This window comes from Miniopterus schreibersii, assembly GCF_964146895.1.
Source record: "Miniopterus schreibersii genome assembly, chromosome: 9".
Taxonomy (NCBI): domain Eukaryota; kingdom Metazoa; phylum Chordata; class Mammalia; order Chiroptera; family Miniopteridae; genus Miniopterus; species Miniopterus schreibersii.
Window position 1 is genome coordinate 77036506 of NC_138118.1, and position 22593 is coordinate 77059098.

At 36.8% G+C, this 22593-nt stretch overlaps 1 protein-coding gene across 1 annotated transcript in view; it reads left to right on the forward strand.

The window, feature by feature from the left end:
• Positions 1-22593, forward strand: part of ZNRF2 (zinc and ring finger 2) — a 53711-nt gene that overhangs the window by 25991 nt on the left and 5127 nt on the right. Inside the window, exons 2-3 of the mRNA XM_081147665.1 lie at positions 2575-2670; positions 21714-21819. Of these exons, the coding sequence (XP_081003791.1) occupies positions 2575-2670; positions 21714-21819 (202 nt within the window). The remainder of the gene's footprint in view (positions 1-2574; positions 2671-21713; positions 21820-22593) is intronic.

Genomic DNA, 22593 nt, shown 5'->3' on the forward strand with positions numbered 1-22593 from the left:
GCTTCTAGGGCCTTTCAGTGGACTGAGCTGTGTGTGCCTGTGAATGTATTTTTCTTTGTATCTATTTTATATATAGTTAAGTTAATTTGTTTCCATTTATTTCATTTTAATGGGGTTTTTCCCCCCTAATCCTTGTTCATTTTTTATTTTTAAATTCATATATCATTAACATTATTTAAAAGTCAAAAACTGTATTAAAAGGTATCATCAGGAATACCGCCTTCCCTGTGTTGTTCACCACATTCTCACCACCTGTAGGCAACATGTATGTAAACCTTAGTTTGAAGCGTATCCCTTTTGTTTTTCTTGCGGCAGATACATATTCATGTATTCTGTTTTACAGTAGCTAGCATAACATGTACATTCTTTTTCATATTGCTTTTTTCACTATAAATACCTCTCTATATCAGTTTATAGAGACCTTCCTCATTTCTTTTTTTATAGCTTTGTATTACCCCATTGTGTAGATGAATAATGGTTTATTCACCGGATTTGTTATGTGTTTCTGATCTTGGGCTGTTTCAGAGAGTGCTGCAGTAAATTACTGTGTGTGTGTGTTTTAATTACAACATAAATTTATTTCTTGCTCAAGGTTCTGTGAGTAGACATGGATCAGTTGATGGGATTCTAGGGTTCTCACTTGGAGTCTTTTAAGCAATTGTAGATGGAAGTTGGGGTGGAAGTCTTTTCAGCCAGGGTGGGAGGAGCTTAAAACCATGGCAGGGTGGTCCAGCAACAGTGAGCGCCTTTCTCTTTGTGCCTCCTGGATCAGAAGCAGCAATCAGCCATCAGAGCACAGGTTCCCAATATTTGGAGGACACGGCCTTTTTGCCCACCCTGGCTTCTGGAAGCTATGTGCAAACTGTTCCAGGAACAAGTGCATTGCTGCCTGTCATGTGGCAGTGGTGGAGGACGAGAAGCTGCTACTGTGCTAAGGAGCTAAAATTAACCACAGTATACTGTTCAAGTCTTCCCCTGGGAGTTGCAAGCTTTCAGTAGACTCCAGAGTTCCAAAATCGTGACGTCAGATAGAGATAGTCAGATGGCACCAGTGCAGCGGTTGTCTAGGTGGGGAGAGATTCCTCCAGTGCTTCCTACTCTGCTCTCGTCCCAGAATCCTCTATCTGGGCATATGTTATTTGGTGTTGTTGGGGATATACCTTCAGGGTGAGATCCTAGTAATGAGATTGCTAGGATAAATACATAGGTAATCTAGTTAGATATTGTCTAATTACTTTCTGTGGAGTAGTACAATTTTGCATTCCCAGTAACGCTGGGTAAAGTGCCTGTTTCCCCGCAGCCTTACTGACAGGGCATTGTCAAGGCATTGCCCTAGTCTCTCTCACTAGGTTGCAGTGAGTTTCATGTCACAGTGAGGAGAAGCGAGTGCCGATGAGAATGCACGTGTACTGCAGTGGAGAGCTGCTGGACTGAGGCAGCTTTCGGGGCAGGCTTCTTTCACTGCCCTTACTAGCTGTTGTTTCCGTGGCTTCCACTCCTCCACACATCTGCTCCAAGACCTCCACGTGCACCGTTTTCCTCTGTTTACCTATAGTGTCTCTTCTCTTGTTCAGCTTATACATGAGCCAGGATGGGCACTCCAGGCTCTCTCTTACCTACATGCCACCTTTTGGCTTCAGCCCTTTACAGCTGACCAGTGTCCCCTCTCGCTGTTTTTAGTTACATTTCTAAGAAAAACAGATTGGCTCAGACTATCTCTTTATGCCATTTTTGATTGTTGTTCCTAGCTAAACTATAAAGTGGCTTTCTTGGATTAGGTGTTAAGCACCTTAGGGATGTTAGAGGGAGCAGGAGAGCAGCAGGGAAATGGTAAGGGACCATGAAAGGGACTGTTCCCATTGGTGATTGAGGGGCAGGAAGGAGCTGAATGCATAACACATTACAGACTGAATATTGTAGGAAACTAGCTAATATTTAAGTGTCAGGATTGACTGAGAAATCTGCCCTGTTTGATGCTGCTGTTCCCTGTTTGCATTGTGACTTTAGTAGCATGGTGTGGCAGAAAGGCCACTGTACTAGAAGTCAGCAGTCTTAGATTCTAGACCTGAGTTTGCTGTTCTGAAAGGCTTCACTTTCTTCATCAGAAAAAATATTTAAAAGGCCAGTGGATTAGAATAGTTTCTAAGATACTGTCTAGCTACAGAACCCATGACTCAAATTGTACTACACCAGGCTGGGGAAGGCAATTTCCACAGCACGGACAGAATACAAAGCTATTACAACAAAATCGTAAGTTCAGGTTAATGTTAAATTAGATACGAGAATGATTGGACCCCTACATAAGCTTTGTAGTGAACCAGTTCTCCTCATTTGAATTCATTTTATTGGCAGTGGGATGATCTTCATAAACTGATTTTTAAGTTGGATATTACAGTCACAAACTCTTTTCCCAATTTTAAATTGTACATAAGTAGTATATTGTTGTAAGTGTAATATGGAAGTTTGAAATGCTGTTTGTCTTCCATGCTTGTAAAAAAAAAAATCAGAGTTGGATATTCAGAAAAGTGAAGTAACATGGCTTTTTTTTTTTTGCTTTTTTTTTTTCCTTTTTAGGATTTAAATGCCCTGTATGCTCAAAATTTGTATCCTCAGATGAAATGGATTTACATCTTGTGATGTGTTTAACGAAGCCAAGAATAACCTATAATGGTAAGTCCTATGGTTTAATATTTTAAGTTAGAATTACCTTAGTTTTATGAACTTCATGTTTCAGGTAAAATTTAAGAGGCTAGGAAGGACTGGCCACCTAGGAGCCCTGGAGGCCAGCTGGTGTTTGAGTTAGGCCTGGTGCTTTGGCTTTGCCATTATTTCCTGACCACAGTGTCTCTAGATATTCAGAACCCTAGGAGAGATTTTCAGTGTAGTTTCGGTACATTCTGAAATAAATTTGAAAAAAAAATCAAATAGTTCACTCCTGACTTTAAATAAATGGAATAAAATAAAGGAAAAATGAGAGCTTTTTTCAGAATTTCATGAATAGAAGGACAAACTTCAAAGGCATATGAGAAATTTCAAGATTTTTCAAGTGTATAATTTGGTTTGTATTAGAATAAGTAGGAAGAGCACCAGTAAGCAGTGAAGCCAGTTGAAAGGTTGTTTCAAAGAGTGCCCCAACTTCATTGAACAAACGTCATCCTCTCAAGTATGAGGTATGGTATTAGGAGCTTGGGATGAAACAATGACTAAAACAGAGCTGGATCCTACAGCCTAGGATCATCTAAAGGTTAACCTACGTAGGAGCATTTACGTAATCTGGAACCTCTCCTCAAATTAAAAGAATTAAAGTTATTGTTGGGAGAGGTAGAATATAATGTTGAAATGAACATGTTACTTTGCGTAGCATTTTTGCAAATTGATTTAGGAATCGCTCTCTGATAAGGTAGTGTTTCGGCCACATTATTACAGTAGTGACAATAGAGAACTTTTTCCCATTCATTTCCAGCGAGTAAGTAAAAGTATCTTTTAGTAAATGCACCTGTTGATTATATCCAAATCTTTTTGCATTATGAAATTGAATTGGCTATTTTGCATAATCTAGTCGAAATTCAGTTACTTAAGAAATAAAAAGTATTTGCATTTTACCTCAAATTTGAGGTAAAAGTTATTGGGCTTGTTGTGTGTTTTTTTTAATATATCTTTATTGATTTTAGAGAGAGGAAAGGAGAGGGGGAGAGATAGAAACATCCATGATATGAGAGTCATTGATTGGCTGCCTCCTGCACGCCCCTGACTGGGGATCAAGCCTGCAACCTGGGCATGTGCCCTGACTGGGAATCGAACCCCAATCGCCTGGATCCTAGGTCGACGCTCAACCGTTGAGCCACGCCCTGCCGGGCGGGCTTGTTTCTTATACTTACCTCCATTATCTTATCATTATCTTCTCTAATTATTATGTTTATTACAGGTGTCTTTAAAATAAATATCCTTAAGTCTTAATACTCTGGCCTTGAACTTTAAAAGCACAAAAGTATTTACTTTGACCACGTAATATAGTTGCACACAATCTTAGTAGTCTGTACATTCACTTTTTGTGTAATGTATCTAGAAAACAGTCTTTGTGTGTGTCAGTATTTTGCAGTTTTAATTTCCTGATTTAACTATGCTAAAGTCATTCAAGTTTTCTACTATATCACTTACTTGGTATCTTAAAGAACCAATAATGTTATCTTAAAGAACCAATATGTAGCCTTCTGCTTGGAGATACCGTAAACAAAGGATGTAGGTTTTAAATATTTGACACTATTCCATTTCAAAAGTTAGTAAACAGTGCAAACAGTAACTAAAGTTGCAGCCATTTTTAATCTACACTGTCTATAAACATTCACAAGAAGCAAAATAGCTTCTTCACAAAAATATTATATATGGTTCTTGAAGTTTTAAATCTTGGACAGTGACCTACAATGGGTAAAAGGAGGAGGAGCTCTGATTTAGGATAGAGGTGGCCTATTGGTCCTGTGCTTCTCCATCACATGGTTGTAGGAATTCTAACACTGCCTTGTTTTGAACGCAGAGCCCTGTAAGGGCGGAATAAATAATTCTTATACCCTTTTGAATACTTGGCTGAGACCCCTGTAATAAAAGACAGCAAGAGAAAAACAAACAGAAGTTTATTAACAAGTATACCTGCTGTATGTGTGTGAGATAACCAAGGGGAAATGAGCAATTTTCAAGGTAGTTTAGAATATGGCCTTAAATATCACCTTTAACTAAATACTAGAAGAAAATGAGGGTGGGAAGCCAGTTATGGGAAGTTACCAGGGAAATCAGGAAACAGTGGGGTTTGTTGTGCTGATTTTAGGTGGTGCCCTCTCCCTTTAGTAAGAGTCTTTATTCTGTCGTGATTTTGAGTTACCCTCTTTCTGGTACCGAGAGGGAGACACCCTTACCAGTTATTTCCTTTTAAATGTAAATTTCTCTTTCTGAAGGGTAACTTCTACTCTGTTTTTAGAGCCCCTCCTGTGTCTGCTCTTTCTGAATCATCTTAAAATAATCCCTTATGCCAAAAAAATTACTTTGGGGTAGCATATTCTGCTGTCTTTGAGGCCCAAAATGTCATCTATCACAAATGATGAGTCTCTGTGAAAATTGGTCTCTTAACACATTGTATGTGGGAAACGTATTTATACATTTTACATTGACTGGTAGTAGAGCGGGCGATAAAAACTACCCGCAAACAATGCGTTTAATGCCTAGGTGACGCATCTAGGATTATTACAGTTTAGAACAAGGCAAGTCAGAGAATCTTTGAAACAGACTCTTTTTAGTCTCCTGTTTAGTCTCCTAAACTCTTTGGACTCCTCACAACTTTATATTTGAATTCCTAGAAGTTGATTCTGTAGAGAGAGATGCATCGTAGAGACTGGGCCTCTAAATTGTGTTAGTTGTTAAACAAAACTCAACTGAATAAATTTGAATATCTAATTGGCTTTATTCAATGATTCAGGAATCATGCAGCATCCCATCTAGTAGATACAAGGGTCGTACAAAATGAAGGGTTTTTATAGGCAAAGGGGGATCTAGAGAAGGAACTTGTTCTCAAAGTGCAAATAATCTCAGGCAAGGTCATCTTCCTTCAGGGAAGGCAGGGGTCTGTCTGGCAGATTACCTTACTAGTGCTGATCAGCTAATTTCAGATTGCCTGGTTATAGGTTACATTCCTGGAAGAGGCTGAAACTACAATTAGGTGAGGTATTAAGTCTTGGTTTACTGACTTGGGGCTTGATGCAAGTGACCCCATCTTTGGCCTGTTGTCTCTTTTTTAACAATTTAAATCACAATTTTATCCGGCATAGTGCTTATTTATACCTTTTACTGCCTTATCCAAAGTAGCAAGGAGAGCTGGACTTGTTTTGCAGGCTGGATACATTTACAGTCAAATTCCAGAAGAGGAGGAATTGTAGAAATTTTAATGTAAGTTGGTAATTTGGAGTTTCAAATTTATATTTACAGAGATTACATTCTAAATGTTGGTTTGGTTTCCAGACTAGCCCACAACAACTTTCTTAAAGAAAATGTAGTATATATCAAAATACCCACCTGCTAGTAACTAAAGAAGAAAATTGACCGGCTAGGTGGACGCTCTCAGGGTTTAGGCAGCTGCCCCAGCAGAGGTTTTAGGTAGGAGGCCCAAAGTGATCACGGCAGGGAGTGATTCAGAGTGTTGCAAGTGGTTATCTACTGTGGCTGGTATTTTGGCAGGATGGAAACAAATTCAAAATGCCACAGTGAGTGTTCATCTATAAAGATTGCCCTTAAGTCAGGGACTGCCTACCTCATATACTTTTCCTCTTTCATGTACTTCATTGTTTAGTTTATGGACCTAGTAACTTGTGTAGTCGATGGACATGATACACATTTTATGAGCATATCCTCTCTTCATTTCCTTGTTCCTTATCTTCTAAAATGTTTCAGAACAAACAAAAAAATTAGATAAATATCGTTAGCAAATTCTTAGTCTTGATTTTGTTGGTTTTTAAATGTCACTGGATCATAGCATGTTTTGTATCATCTAAAGTTCCATTTTTATTTTAGACCTCTCTGAGGGCAGTAAGATTTCTATTTAAGAAATCTTTGTTTTATTTATAATAGTTGGTATATTTGTGTGTGTGCACATGTATAACTGGAGGAGGTGTAATTTGAAGTAAGTTCATCTTCGGACAGTTTATTATAAACTCACGTGAATCAAAGCAGAGTGTTTTCAAAATCATCAGAAAGAAGTAACTAACTTTATGGGCAGACTAAGATGTGACTCTTACCTGTTAAATTAACATATTTGGAGAAATATGTATTGAGTCGTTTGGAAGGGAACTTGTTCTGTAATGAAAGTGAGTTCAAACGATCCCACCTTATGTGCTGTCCGTGGGATAATGTCTGTTATGGTCGCTGGACTGATGAAGACAGATTGCAGCAGGCAGTCAGCGCTTTATCCCAGTGTGTACGTGTAGCCTCCAGATGACCTGGCTGTTCATATAGTGCGTGTGCAGGAGACAAAATGTTTTCTCCCTCTGTAAATACTGTCTGGCTTTTCAGCCAGTTGTGGTTCTCATTTTAAGTTATAGATTTGCTTTCTGCCTTACAACTGCATTTTCTAGGTTTTAATATAAACCCCTGCCCCCAACACACATTTTAATGTTTCTGAATTCAGGATGTTTTGTAATGAGCATGTCTCTTATAATTGAGGTTTAAAAAAAAAAAGTCGCCAACAACCACCAAGCAGAATTTTTAATAAAGAGGTAGCTATTGCCTGAGTTTCTGTGAACTTGCCCTTTTGTGGAAGATTTCTATTATCTTCTTTGATGCGTTTTTTTTTTTTTTTTCATTTATTTGTATTGGTGATTTCTGTGGTGAGTTTTAACCTAAATGTGATTCCTGATTGTAGTTTTAAATGCCTTTATAAAGATTACATTATGGGGTGGCATTGAAGTGTAGTGATTTTTTTTTTTTTTTTGTACTATAAATTAGTTGTCAAACCATGCGGTAAAAATTAATGCAGTAGAAAGTGTCAAATCCCTTATACTATATTATGGAAATTTCAAAGTAGATGATGTCCCAGGAGAGGTTGTGAAAACTACTCTAAAACCCACATGGGATTTCTATAGAAAAATAGTTACCTTCTGTAAATGTACCACAGCTTCTTTATCTACTCATCTTCTGATGGGCACTTGGGCTGCTTCCAGATCTTGGCTATTGTAAATAACGCTGCAATGAACATAGAGGTTCATATGTTCTTTTGAATTAGTGTTTCAGGATTCTTCAGATTCCCAGAAGTGGAATTGCTGAGTCATAAGCCGGTTCCATTTTTAATTTTTTGAGGAACCTCCATACTGCTTTCCACAGTGGCTGTACCAGTCTGCATTCCCACCAACAGTACACAAGGGTTTCCTTTTGTCCACATTTTTGCCAACACTTGTTGTTTGTGGATTTATTGATCATAGAGCCATTCTGATAGGTGTGAGGTGATCTTACCTTTTGCAACAATATGGATGGGCCTGGAGAGTATTATGCTAAGTGAAATAAGCCCGTCAGAGAAAGACAAGTACCATATGATTTCACTTACATTAGAATCTAGTGAACAAAATAAAACTAACAAAATGGGAACAGACTCATAGCTGTCAAAGGGGAGGTGGTAGAGGGGGCTGGGTGAAAATGGTGAAGGGATTAAGCAGGAAAAAAAAACCCAAACCTCATAGACAGCAGTATGGTCATTACCAGAGGGAAATGGGTGTGGGGGGAGCCAGGAGAGGATAAAGGGGGGATAAATGATGGAAGGAAGGAGACTTGACTTAGGGTGATGAACACACAATACAGTATACAGATGATGTATTATAGAATTGTACACTTTAAACTTATATAATTTTGTTAACCAGTGTAACTCCAATAAATTCAATTAAATGTAAACTGAAAAAAAAATAGCTACTTTATATTAAAAGTGAACTTGTGATGAAAAATTAAAAATATATGAGGCATGAGAGCCAGCAGATGTGATTAGAATTAGTACTCCAAGAACTTTAAAACTATAAATATATTTATTTTCAAATCATTCAAATCCTAAAAGGATAAAATAAGAAATAAGTAAAAAATCTGTGTATTTACTTTATAAAGGTAATGGATCAGAAATGGTCATAGTAAGAAACTTTACCATAGTCTTATCCAGTTACCAGGGTTATACACCTATGGCACTAAAGTCAATTTTACTGCCCTTCTGTTAACCACTCAAAAACACCAATTTGCTTTTAAAATGTTCATAGCAGTGTTATATACAATAGCTAAGATCTGGAAACATCACAAGTGCCATCAGTAGGTGAGTGCATGAAAAAGCTGTGGTACATTTACACCATGGAATACTATGTGGCTGTAAAAAAGGGAAGGATCTGTTACCCTTTGCAGCATTATGGATGGACCTGGAGACTGTTATGCTAAGTGAAATAAGCCAGTCAGAGAAAGACAAATATCACATGATCTCACTTACATGTGGAATCTAATCAACAAAATAAACTGACATACAAAATAGGTCCAGAGACGTGGGTGCATGGAACAGACTTACAGATCTCAGAGCAAAGGGGGGTGAGATGGGTAGGGGTGGCAGGAAGATATTAACCAAAGAATTTATATGCACATATGCATAACCCATGGGGTGGGAAAGGGGCTGGCTGGAGTGAGGCAAAGTGGGGGAAATGGGGAACATCTGTAATACTGTCAACAATAAAAATAAAGACTTTCTTTACAGACCAGTATGGTACTTTGTGTGGAAAGTGGTTACATGATGTGCTGGGAGAAGAAAGGCAGATATCACAGAGAGGCACAGGAAGAAATGGGTTTAGTTATTGCTGGAATTGGAGAGGGGAGGGGTCACCAGTGACTGGAGGGTTGTCAGTGGGGTGACTCACTAGGTGGTTGAGAGAGTGTAGGGGAGCACCTAGCTGCTCTAAACAATATGCTAGAGATGTGAACATTATGAAATGTGATTTTTTTAAAGGATTTTTCCCAAATTGAGGAGTAAGGATTTTGCAGGGGGTCATTGAATATTTTGTTATTGAGTTCAAGAAAGATTTTAAGAGGACTATTAAGAAATGGCTTGTGAATATCTTTTCAGTGACCATTTATCTGTCAGTCTGTTCCATGCATCCATGCATTATTTTAAATTCCTTTTCAACCTCCCTGTAAGTCACCTTGGCCCTGATAATTCAGATCACTGTCCTGGATTTGCCTCAGAGATGGCCTTGAGATGGCCTTGAGAAGTATCTCCCCAGCCACTGAGTGGTTTGGTTTCAGGGTAGGCTCTGCCTTTTGGGGAGTTGTTTTTAACTCTTAACATCTTAACAGTGTATTAAGATATTGTAAGATTAAAAGTAATAAAGAAAAATATTCTAGATAGTCTTACTCCTTTGCCATCTAAATATTGATAGTATTTATGATTTACTTGATTTCTTCCATTTTCTGCTAAACTGACTTTGGGATCTCCAGGGTTCTTGATCCCTCAGCACCTCCTAGTTTATAGTTACTTTTGTCTTAATTCCTTTAAACTGTACTCCTTAGCATTCACCTCAATTCATAGATCTTTCCTTGTAATGCTTTTTTAGTGTGAGAGACCTATTTATAACTGAAAAAAATATTTGACGCCCAGTTCTTGGTTTTTAAATACCATTCTTTGATAGAAAGAATCAGGGCTCCTTGGAGAGAGGGCTGGAGCAGAGAAAATAAAGAACAGCCTGGAGATCTTGTATTGTCTGAAAGGAAGGAGGTGCTCAAAACCAAAAAGAAGAGATTATTATGTCAAGGGACACAGAAGCCTAACCTGAAAGAGCTCCCAATGAACAATTTGAGCAACAGAATTAATATAGCATGGTATTGGATTACAACCCAAAGTATGCAATAAATATATCTAAGTGAATCAGTCAATCAATAAATCATACAGAAGAGTAAAAGTTTAACCTGGAGACTTAATCCTAAGAGGCAAGTCATTTATTTCTTCAATTAAAAAAAAAAAGTTAATGTTCCCATTTGTTGTGATGTAAAAGAATTTTCTTCCAAAATTTTCTAATGTGCCATATGTGCTTTCTAATTTTAAATATCCCCAGGACACACCAAAACATACTTTATGTGGTACATGTATAATTTGAAATAAATAATCTTAGTGTATTATCAACATTATAGTGGATGAAATGGATTTAGGGTGATGAGAGCTACTCTTATAAGCCTCAACAACAGAAGACTATAATTTTCTCTTCCCTAGGTTTTACAGGGAAAGTGTGAGTTAATTTCGTTAGGTTTTCTATTGTGGAATTCTCTTAGTGAGGACTCCTATTTATGAAGTTTTTCTTACTCTCCAGACATTTTCTGTTTGTTATGTACAGAGTACAGATGAGTACATATAAAGTATACTTTATTATTCATCAACATAAGACTTAACTGGACTCCATGTGTTTTACCCTTCATTAAATCATAAATCACTAAGAAAGATGTACATTGTCTTTTGCTCAACACTGTGTGCTTTGTTTAAAGATTTTTAATTTACCTGTCAAAGAACATGGTTTGTCTCTACATTTGTTTTGATTGATTGAGAACCGATATCTTTAGTGTTGAACTTGTTAAGTAGGTTTATGTCTAGTATTTTATAGTCTTGTTACTGTTATTAATGGCATTTGTTTTTGCCATTTGAATTTCAAACTGGTTTTGTTTTAGTTTTTCCAGGCATCTCTCGGTTAGCTGAAATTCATCCTGATATAAATCTTTTGAGAAGAGCTTATGGGAAATAGTACCCTAGACTTTTTGCATGTTTAATATTGCTTGTCTATAGTTTGTTTATGAGGGACAGTTGACTGGGTGTAAAATCTTTGGATTACACTTTTTTTTTTTTTTTACTTGAAGTTATTATAAGCATTCTTCTAGGCTTTTACTATAAAATGCTACTATGGAGAAGTCTGAAACCAGTCTGCTTTCCCCTGCTTTTAGAATTAACAGCTTTTTTGCCCAGGTGCTCAAAGAACTCTATTTTTTTCTCTTTATTTTGTTTTTTTCTTTCACCGTTTATCCCTTCTATACCCTCTTCTACCTCCATCCCCTCCCCCCAAATCACCACATTGTTGTCTCTGTCCACAAATTCTTCTCTCTCTTTTTTTTTTTGGCTCAGTCCCTACCACCACTACCACCTCCCTCCATAAAACTGTTTTTTTATGACCATTATCTACCAGGATATATTTTAAATAGTTTTGATTTTCATGATTAGTTTTTTTTCTAGGACTCATTGGGCCCTTTAAATATATAGTTCTACTTTTGTTTCTGTAATATTTTCTGGAATTTTATTTTTGACTATAGATATGTAGTTAGATCTCATTTTCTTGTCTTGCATAGATAACATTTTTTCTTTAATTCTTAACAATTTCTTCATTTCCAATTTATTTTCTTGATTTTTGACACCCCAGTGTCCCTGACTAATTTCAGGGATGTCTGTTCTTTCTTATGCTCCTCTGATCTTGTCATTTTGTGATCGCTTCTTCTCCTCAGCTTTTATCTTCACCCCTGAGCTCTTATTTCTTTGCTTGTGCTCTCGGACAGTTGCTTCCCTGTGCTTCCTTATTTTCTATTTTAAATTCATGGGAAATAAGTTGATGTGTTGCAGCTGGGTGTGGACATATGCTGTTCTGTTATACACATAGTCAGCGTTGATGTTATGGCTGGTAAAGCTGGCGCTGCTCCTGCTCTTCCTTCGAATGTATTAGTGCTCTTGCCCAGCCTTCTGGATTCATCACATTGCTTTCCTTTTCCTCTAAATTAATTGAGAACTTTAACTGTGCATTTTGTACTCCTGTTGGTTGCTTCACATTAATATGTATCTTTAAACATATATTTCTATTTTATTCTATTAAAATTGGGGGATTTCTTTGTGCTCTTCCTCCTAACATATTATTCGTGCTCACTTCCTTCTTCCCCCACGACCCTCTTCCTCTGTGTCCAACTCTTGGATATTATGAAGTAATTTAGACTTAACATTCTACATTATTAAGTTTGCACTGGCAGTATATTGCTTTTGTTTTAAAACCTGTAGTTATGTTACAGTCTCAATCACAATATTATCTATTTAGGTTTAAATTGCATTTGTACGTGTATTATTGCTCATTGTTGTTTTTTATACTCTTCACTTATCTCTGTTTATTGAGGTTTTTGTTATTTTAATTTTCTTCTTTTAGAAGCATTTCCATGAATAATTTTTTTAGCCTTTCATGGATGGTATATGTAATATGCTGTTAGGTGGTCAAATGCTTTTGTTTTCATATATGAATATTATCTTAGTTGAATATAGGATATTTTAATTTCAGTTATTTCTCTCCTTTTTATGTCTGTAAAACTGTTCTACTCGCTAACTTCCAGTATTATAGATGAGAAGTGTGGCTCGGTCTCATTTTTTAAAATTTCATGTAGCCTGTTCTTTCCATTTGGAAGCGTATAGGTTGTTGATTCCTTTTTCGAAGACTGGAAATTCTATTTTTTCCCCAGGATGCATCTATTTAAGTGTTTTCCCCCTCCTCCCATCTCTGATTAGTCTTGCCTGAGACTTCATGAGCTCTTTCAGTCTAAAACTTAAGTCTTTAGTAAGTTCAGGGATTATTTTCTTCTAGTATTTCTTTAATATTTCTCTGTTCCTTTGTCTCTTTTTGTGATTCCTGTCATTTTAATATTAGAGCTCCTGGATTTTTCCTCTGTGTCTTATGTTGTCCTATGATTTTGGGGGTGTTTGTTTTTGTTTGTACAATTACTTAAATGATACTTATTCTCGATTACTAATTTAGTTTTCTGCAATGACCTTTTCTTTTTACCTTTCTCTGAAATATTAAATCTAAAATAATGTATTTTGATTCTAGGAACTTTTACTTATAAAATCATCCCTCCCATTCAGTGTGACATCGTAATAGATGTCTATTTTAATTTCTCGGCTTGGTTTACCTTCATTCACATTGCTGTGTGTACTTAACTTATGACCTTTCTCTGTTACATAATGGTAGCAGTTGTAGAATCTCTCAACATACATGTAGATTGTACTGTTATTTCTTTCTCAAGTAGAAGATAGAGTGCAAGATGATTTATTGTGAGCCCTGTGGTCATTAGCTTGGCACACACTCAAGCCTTTTTTTTTTTTTTTTGGAAGGTGTGAGGAAAGATATTTTCCTGTTCTGGGATGCAGGGAGAGGTCTGTCCTCAGCCCAATTTGGAAGCTTCTTTCTGGTGCTTTTAGTGTCCGATAGGCCTCTTCCCTTGTCCCAGGGGCTCCCAGGGTGACTTAAGGATTGGGAGACTTTGAGCACACCCATGGAAAAGAAAAAAACCTCTTTCCAAATCAGTCTGTTTTCCTTCTCCTTACAACAATTTAAAAAACAAATAACTTTCATATTTGCACTTTCTTGATTTTCATGGGGTTTCAGATGAATTAGATTCAGAGTCACCAGGATCCAGTAGTTAATCACAGTTATTTCAGTAATTTAGTAGCAGGGTGAAGGGAATCAAGAAAGACCTCTCAGTTGTTAATATTACATACCTGTTAATATCAGAGCTATTGTGTCAGCTTCTTGCTTTTTCCAGATACAGTTGAGTTTCACACTTTGCTTTCTTAGTGGACATTTTAAATATCTTTCCTGTGCATACATACTTCTAATAATTTTACCCTTACATACTAATCAACCTATAATTATCTGTTGGCAAACTTGGCATGTATTCAGAGCTTTCTGATTGATTGGCTGATGTGAACCTCTTGGATAAAGACATTAATACGCCGAAAAAGTAGGTCTGAGCTCAGCTGAGTCACCAGACTGCAAACAAATTGCCCAAGTCACTGAAGCGGCAACCCCAGGCTTTTGGGCATTTGTTGTTTTGTGTTTTCTCTAGTCTCCTGAGATCTTATTAGCTGTTCAAAAAATATTTATTTAGCACTTTTACTGTGTGTAAAACACTGTGCCACTTGCTGGAGTAAGCAGAACCTACTGGGTTCCCTGCCCTCAAAGAATTTACTCTTGTTTCTTTAATACAGAGGTTGCAAAGTATTGGCTACATCTGGCTCATAGGCATTTTTTTTGTTTGGCTTACACAGTATCAAAAATGTTTTTTCGAGTCAATATTTTGAAAATGAGAAATTTCACCTAAAAACATAACTTTGCAATTAGCTCCTTTAAATATATAATGCCCCTTTAATAAGACTGCATGCACCCATTTGCCACAGTTACTTATTACTTCCTAAAACCAAGACCAAATTCATTTGGCATTTATTGTCACAACTGTGCTGTTCTTATAAAATAGTTTTTCAAAAGATGAGCTACTTCTTGAATGTTTTCTGGCAACTCCCCTTTAGGCATTTGAGTTTGTGACCCTTGTGCAGCATCTATCACTCAGCCTGCTGATTTTCTTACAGATCAGTGGAAACCCAAGGGAAAGACCGTTATACTTTAGCCTCAGTCAACAAAAGCAGTAGACATACACATTTGAGTTGACATTTCTCAGTTTACTTCAATAATGCAATAGGTAATCTTTTTATATTTAGCTAACAGAACCTTTTAAGTATTTTCACATTGATTAGCTCTTTTATTTTTCATCATCAGTATTAAAGACCATGTCAGATGGAGGTATTATGGCCTGCAATTATTTGAAGGAAATGAGGCTCAAAGAGGTTTGCACCAAGTTCAGGCCTGTTCTTTTCCATGAGGCTGCCTCTCATTTGCATCATCTCATGGCATCTTCACAGTGATCTTGAGAGACAGGCGGAGCCTGCAGGTTTCGTCGTTTGGTTAGCTTGAAGAAAGCAAAGAGGAAGAGTTCTTTCTTGCTAGTAACCACATATCTAGCCCTCAGACAAACCTGCTCCTTGCCAGGTACAGTGCTAGACATGTAACAGGTATTGTTTTATTGTTACCACCTGTAAGAGATAGGTGGTATTATCCCCATTATATTCCTGCAAAAGATGAAGAGTTGAAATTTGAACCCAGAACTGTCTGTAAGTAACATCTTACCCAGATTGCTTGGTCCCTTTCTTACTGCCATTAAGAGCCTACGTTATTTGGTGTGGTTTGATTTTTTGTGTGTTTGGGGGGGTGGGGGGATGGACTGCTGTTTTTCTCTGCAGTGATTCAAAATAAAAATGAACCTGAAACTTAAGTTTAGTTCAAAGTATATTTTATTCTTTTTTTGTATATATTCAGCAGTTTCAAGATTTTTTTTTTTCTTTTTAATGTAGACAGCACATTTAAGAAAATACTTGTTTAGGGTTTAACAAATCTGTAGTAATTGGTTTTAAATTTTGGTTTATTGTTTGTGACAAAGAGGTAGCATAGGAAAGTTAATTTGATTTGAACATTAGGCAATAATTTAGCAACGTAATAATTTTTTAGGTGATTTGTATGACTTTTTGTAGCTTGTTAGGTACCCAATTTTATAAAATACTTAATCCTAAGCTAACTTCTTTAGGTAAGTTAGAAACAAAAAGCCCCAAGAAAGCTAAATATATACATATTGAATTAATGTCCCTTTCATATATTTACTTTTAGTTTGGGTTCCATTTTATTTTACTTATATTTTCTTGGAGAAGGTGCCAAATGTCAATTTTCAAAATATTCCCAAGAATACACATTTTTGCTTAAAATTCAGAAGAGTCACAATTCTATTTCCTTTTGAGGAATTAGTCTTAATTTTTTTGTTTTTAATGTTTTTATTGATTTGGAGGAGAGAGGATAAGGGAGAAGAAGAGAAACATTGATGAGAGAGAAACATCCATTGGCTTCCTCCTTCCTGCATGCCCCCTCCTGGGGATCAAGCCCACAACCGGGCCTGTGCCCTGCGTCCAGCTGGCAACCTCCCGGTGCCTGGGTTGATCCCCATCCAACTGAGCCACACCAGCCAGGGCTGTCTTAATTTTAAATTAGGTTTCTAACAATGCAGATGAAAAGTGGCTACTATGTTGATCAATTCTCAGTTGTATTTAAACTAAAGAAAGTGTTGCAGTAATTGGCATCTAGGCAGAGGAGAAGCTAGTAATTCCTACTGGAACCAGAATAAGTTTCTTAAAAAAGTTATAAAAGCTGACACTGACTAGGAACTTTGAGTTTTAGACAGTTTAATAAAAACCATTCCCATGTTTTTATTGTCTTAAAGTAAAAATGACAATTCCCCTTTGTTAAAATATCTCTAATTCTCCTGAGTAACTTCTTTTAAGTCCACTGGCAATAACTTTATATGTGAAAGTATTTATTAATAAACCTTGCAAGCCCCAATTTTTCATACTTTGAGTAAATGCTTCTTACTAATGTTGTGAATTTTTTTAATTCTTGATTTTTCTAGGGATTATTTCACATTTCAGCTGCTTTTGTTTTCTACTGCTATCATTGAGGGTTCAAGAACAAAAAATAAGTCTTCAGGTAAAATGCCTGATCCATAATAGTGCTTGGTATTGTATTTTGCTGAAAAGATCATATACCTGTTTGGATGCTTGATCTGAAAATAGAGTTGTGATGATTATGAACTTTTCGCATGGAGTTTTCTTGGCTGCCTCTAACAAATTTGGTTTTGTTTGTTGTTTTCCTTTTTTCTTTGTTTTTTCCGAAAGGATTTTGGCTGTCTGCTTTTTTTCATGTGTCTCTATCTGCAATAACTATATGGGTATGTGCTTGTATTTGCTAAATATTATAATTTTGCATATTTGGCTGCTTGAATTTTAAGTAATTTCTTTGGGCAATGCAAATTAAGAGCTTGAGGCTACAAGTGAAATACCAATTTACAGTTTTTAATTAGTTTATAAATGTATGTTTCTTATCTACTATATATTTTAAGGTTTCATATTTCACTAAAATTAAATAAAATTTAAAATTTAGTTCCTCAGTTCCACTGGGCACATTTCAAGGGCTCCTTTTGGGCCATATGTGGCTTTTAGCTACCATTTTGGGCAGCACAGAGGAGAGACTTTTGTCGTTGTAGAGAGTTCTGTCGGACCAGCACTGTTTTCCTGTCCAGTAGAAGGAAGTTAGCAGCAATGTGTAAGCTCATCTGACCCCAGTGTTTATAACAGTTGAATAACTCCAGAAGAGGAAGCATATGACAAGTCTTGAGCTATTTTCTTTCAGTATGGTCACCATCTCCATCTTGAGTATTTCAAGTTTAAAATTGCCTAAAACAGTTCATTTGCTTCAGTAATCATGTTATTTCAAAGTGAAATTGTTTCTTGTAGCAAAATTCATGAAGTAGTAAAAAAGACCAAGTACTTAGCCTAAATTTGAATTCTGATCCCAGGGACTCAGTAGTTTAGAAACTTCTGGTAAGTTACTTAACTTCTTTGAGCCTCAGTTTGCTTATCTGTAAAGTGGAGGTAACATTGTTACCTATAAAATTAAAAAATATAAATGACTTAAATACATCTGAAAGCATGTAACAAAGTGGACATTTATAGTACTTCTAAATATAGAATGAAGCCAAACATTTAAATAAAGTAGGCAGTGTCATTTGACTGGAGCTGTTCCCAGCCTCAATTACAATAGTTCTCTAGACATGGCTAGGTAAGGAGTATACTGTAGAAGTTTCTGGTGGCCCAGGGATTACTTATGACATTATGTAAAGTTAAAATAACTGAAATACCAGAGTGGGGGGGAAAAGAAATAAAAAAAATGAATAACTGTTTTTGAAGTCCATAAAGTACTTTCTAATAATAATGATAATAAAAATTAGTATTTTGTATAATTTTGTAACAAAGTTTTTCACACAGTTCTTTAAAATTTCATGTCCATAATATTTGAGTGCTTTTATTATACTTATATTAAAGAAGAGTAAAAAGGAAACTCAAGGTTGACCAACTTTTGGGGGTTGCCTAGCTAACCAGTAGTGAGAATGAAAATTTATATTACATTTTCAGCTTTAAATCTTATGCTCTTTCTATTTTAATATGCTGCTCCCTTGATAGTAGTTATATTTCTCAGGCAGGTGTATATTTCAGAATCTCTAGGGATGGGTCCAGGGATAATGTAATTTTTTTTCCTATGCTGAGACAAAATACATACCCAAGTGATTCTGGTGCCCACCTCTGGTTAAAAATCATTGCTCTCTTCCAGGTTTAATTTTTCTTTTCCCATTTCAGTATATCTAATTTTTGTTTTTTTAAAATATATCTTTATTGATTTCAGAGAGAGGAAAGGAGAGGGAGAGAGAGAGTTAGAAACATCAATGATGAGAGAGTCATTGATCAAACCCACAACCCGGGCATGTGCCCTGACTGGGAATCGAACACCGATCGCCTGGATCCTAGGTCGACGCTCAACCGCTGAGCCATGCCCTGCTGGGCTCAGTATATCTAACTTAATGCATAGTCCATGTAAATAAGGCAAAGAATGAGACTGATAAGTGACACACTGATTTAACTTTCACTGTTCCAGATATTTAGGTAGCTCATCAGCAGTACTTTTGAAAAGGCAACACAGTTTAGTTTCGTGTTCACAACCTTGAGCGTCTTTCTGTTTGATCAGTGCTGGTGGCAAGGGGGAATCCAGACTAGCCAGATCTGTTGGTGTTCCCCTTTCTGCTTCCCTGAGATCGTTTTGGCCAGTTAGTAGTCTGCTCTCACTGTATCCAGGTGCTAAAGCATTGACCCCTTATCCCTGTGGGTAATATCTTCATGAATGTTTTCAGTTGATTGGCTGAAGATTTTTAATCATCTTTCCTCAGTTGTCTTGAAGATGCTTCAGTGTCCTGGATTTAGTGGTATTTCCAGGCCATTTTTAACTTGGAATGTATCACATTACTAAGCTCAAAACAATGAAAAGACGGTGTCATGATGGGGGTGGGAGAGGTGAATACTCTAGCAAACCCCCAGGTAGACAACAGCCAGTCACACTGCATAGTGAATTTTCAAATATGACAAATATTTTCAAAAATACAAAAACAAATTCTACTGGAAATAAGACTTTCAAATTTAAAAATTAAGCATTTGCTATTTGAGGCAGTAACTGTGAGGTTTTGCAGTGAGAGCGAACTCTTTTAACTCAGAAATGCTTGTCAGAATGCAGTTGAGCAGAGGCAGTATGTTAACATTGGCTGAGCAGAGATCATTTCTAGAAGCTATTTACAGTGGGTATCGGGCCACTTCCATGTTGGAATTCAAGTGTTGGGGTGCTCTTGTATGCAGGGGTGCCTTTCAGCATCGGAAATCCAGTTCTGACCCTTTTTCATTAAGACTGAGAGCCTGTAAGACTGACTGACGTAGACACGACAATTCTGCACTTAACTAAGAAGATGTTTCGAAACTTAATACCTGCAAAGCATAACATTACTTTTTTCTTCTCCAAAATACATTGTTAAGATAGCTATCGCTCTGTTAATTATACACAGGTTAGATTTATCTTTGTTGTACTATAAGTAAATTTTCTTATAAACAGGATAAAAACAAGGCCTTTTAAGATTTTAAAGTTTTTCCAACCCAAAGATTTTTTAAAACTTATTGCAGTTAAAAAAAAGAGACTTGCTAGTCATAGATCAACTTGAAAGTATTGTAAGGCAGTTATTTTTCCGTGAATGATGCACTGAGTGGATTTCTACTTATTTTCATTTGGTGTTGAGAATCTGTTAGATAGTCTTATATGGCAAAAGTGTGGTAATACTTTTTCTTTTTTTAAAAAAAAAAGGCGGTCCATCTCATTTTCTTAATTTATGATATGTGAGATTTTATGGTTCATTTAGACTTAAATCTAGATGCCTTGTTAATATATTCCAAACATAGAAAATGTGATGCCCTATTTCATCAATTCTAAGACATGCTGCTTCTTTATACTTTGAAAAATGAGATGTGTCTTAAAATTGATTTGTATCCTAGTTCCATGGAGGCATTTTTTCCCTTACTTGGTGGTTTATAATACTAATGGATAGTCATTGATGTCTTAGGCTTGATAAAAAGTGATTTTTGATTTTTTTTGAAGTTTATGATGTATATCTTTTTGGTAAAAAAAATCTGAGTGGTGAGAAATATTTTATTATTTGGAATTACAGACTTTTAGTGTTTCCTTTAGATCCCTTTCTTTTTGCTCTCACTACTATCATCCTAGTGTCAAATCTAAAGCCGTTTAGCTATGAGTTCAGTGTTCTTTATTCAGAAACCAGTCCAGGGATTGGGGGTATATGTTGCCTAACTTGGGGCAGGAGCACATTTTACAGTGTTAGAAGACGATAGACAAGAAAGGGCATGACTGGCCAGGAGGTGGGCCCTGGGCAGGTCCTGTTTCTAGGGTAAGGTCAGCTGGCTGGAACTGAGTTGGAGGACTGATTGGTGTTAGGTTTCCTTGACAGTGAGGTGCTCCCCACAGTGCAGGATGATTTAGGGTTAGATTTGTGACATGGGTGGGGCCACTAGGGTGGCCTCCATTTTGTGAGTCTCTATATTCCAATTAACTTGATCACTAGTTAGGTAGCTGCTTTACATTAAACTGGTTCCCTATCTGTGGAAAGCTGTCCAGAATAAAAAACAAAAACAAGAATGGAGATTGAGAGAAGGAGATGAAACTTGGGGCTGGGGTGGGGTGGAGTCAGGGTAGAGGGTGGGCAAAGAAAAAGGGGGGAAGAAAGAAGAAATACGGGAAGGACACTTAGGGGTGTTAATAAGCAGCATTTTCCATTGACTCTGCTTTACTTATTTAGAAATCTTTTTCTTATTAAGTGTCTTGATTGTGACATGTTAGCTTGTGAGCTACTCAGTGGGTAGCTGAAGTCACCTCAGCCGTATTCCCCAGATTCCAGAAGCATAAACCCTTCTTGCCAAGGCCTTTCCTTTGCTGCGGAAGTTTCCCTGGTAGCCCCTCCAGCCTACGGGTAAATCATCTGCTGCTGCTTTCTCTGTTGGAGACCTAATGGAGTCTGTTTCTTCCTAATGCGCGGGCTCAGAATAAATAACTAAAAGGGGAATGCTAACGGAATGTAGTTTTCTACAAGAAGTCTTAAGTTATGTATACAATTAAATTTGTTGGTTTTTATAGTACAAATACTTAATTTTTGGAATCTTCCTTACCTTACTCTGTCTTGCAGCATTTAGGTACCAATTGGTGCAGTCTTTCCCCTTTATTTCAAATATGGGTGCTGAGTTTTATATATTTCTAATAAAATATGCCAGTCACCACTCTTTATCAATTAGCATTCACATAGTTCTTCTTTCTATTGTATTGTCCTGAATTCGTTTTCTCTTTCCTCAGAGGATGTCCTGAGTAAAGATGCTGGGGAATGTGCAATATGCCTGGAAGACTTGCAGCAGGGAGACACTATAGCACGGCTGCCTTGTCTATGCATCTATCATAAAGGGTGAGTCTGTTTGCATGTGAACCAGGTTGATGTTAGAAAAAGATCTTCCTCAGAGTTTCAAGCATTATAGTTAGGGCAGAAAAGGTTTCTTCATTGAAACTCCTTCCCCTCATTTCTTAAAAAATAATGTTCTTTTTTTCCTGTTAGAACTAAGATTTAAGCCCATATCTGTCTGTATCCAAAAATCTATCATTTATTCAGCATTTACTGTGACCCACGTATTGTTCAGAGCTTCTTAACTAGGAACCATACAAATATAAGTTGGGTATACTTGTCAGACAACTCTGGAATAGCTCTATTCTGTACGTATCCTATCCTGTAACTCAACAGTTCTACTCCTAGGAATATGCCCTGGGGAATTCTTGATTTTGTGCTCTCAGACAGTGCTAGTCCTCAGTGTGCAAGTCCAGGGTAAGAAGGAGCTTGTGCCAGAGCGTAAATCAATATAATGCTGTCTTCACTGAGAAAGCCCCACAATGTGGTGTTTTTTTTTAAGTTCATTAAAACCATATGTTTAGTGGCAAAATTAATGTATATTTTGGCTCAAGCCCCTTATCTCATTGAGGGACTGGTAACAAACAGCTCGCAGATTAGCACTGTGTGTTTGGACCATGCTTTGGACAACACTGCCCTAAGAGACATGTATAAGAGTGTTCATAGCATCATTGAAAGTGTCCGTCAGTAAAAGAATGGATACATAAATTGCAATATGCTTATCTTGTGGAGTACTATACACAATGAAAATGTAAAGGCCTGAGCGTTACTTATTAACAA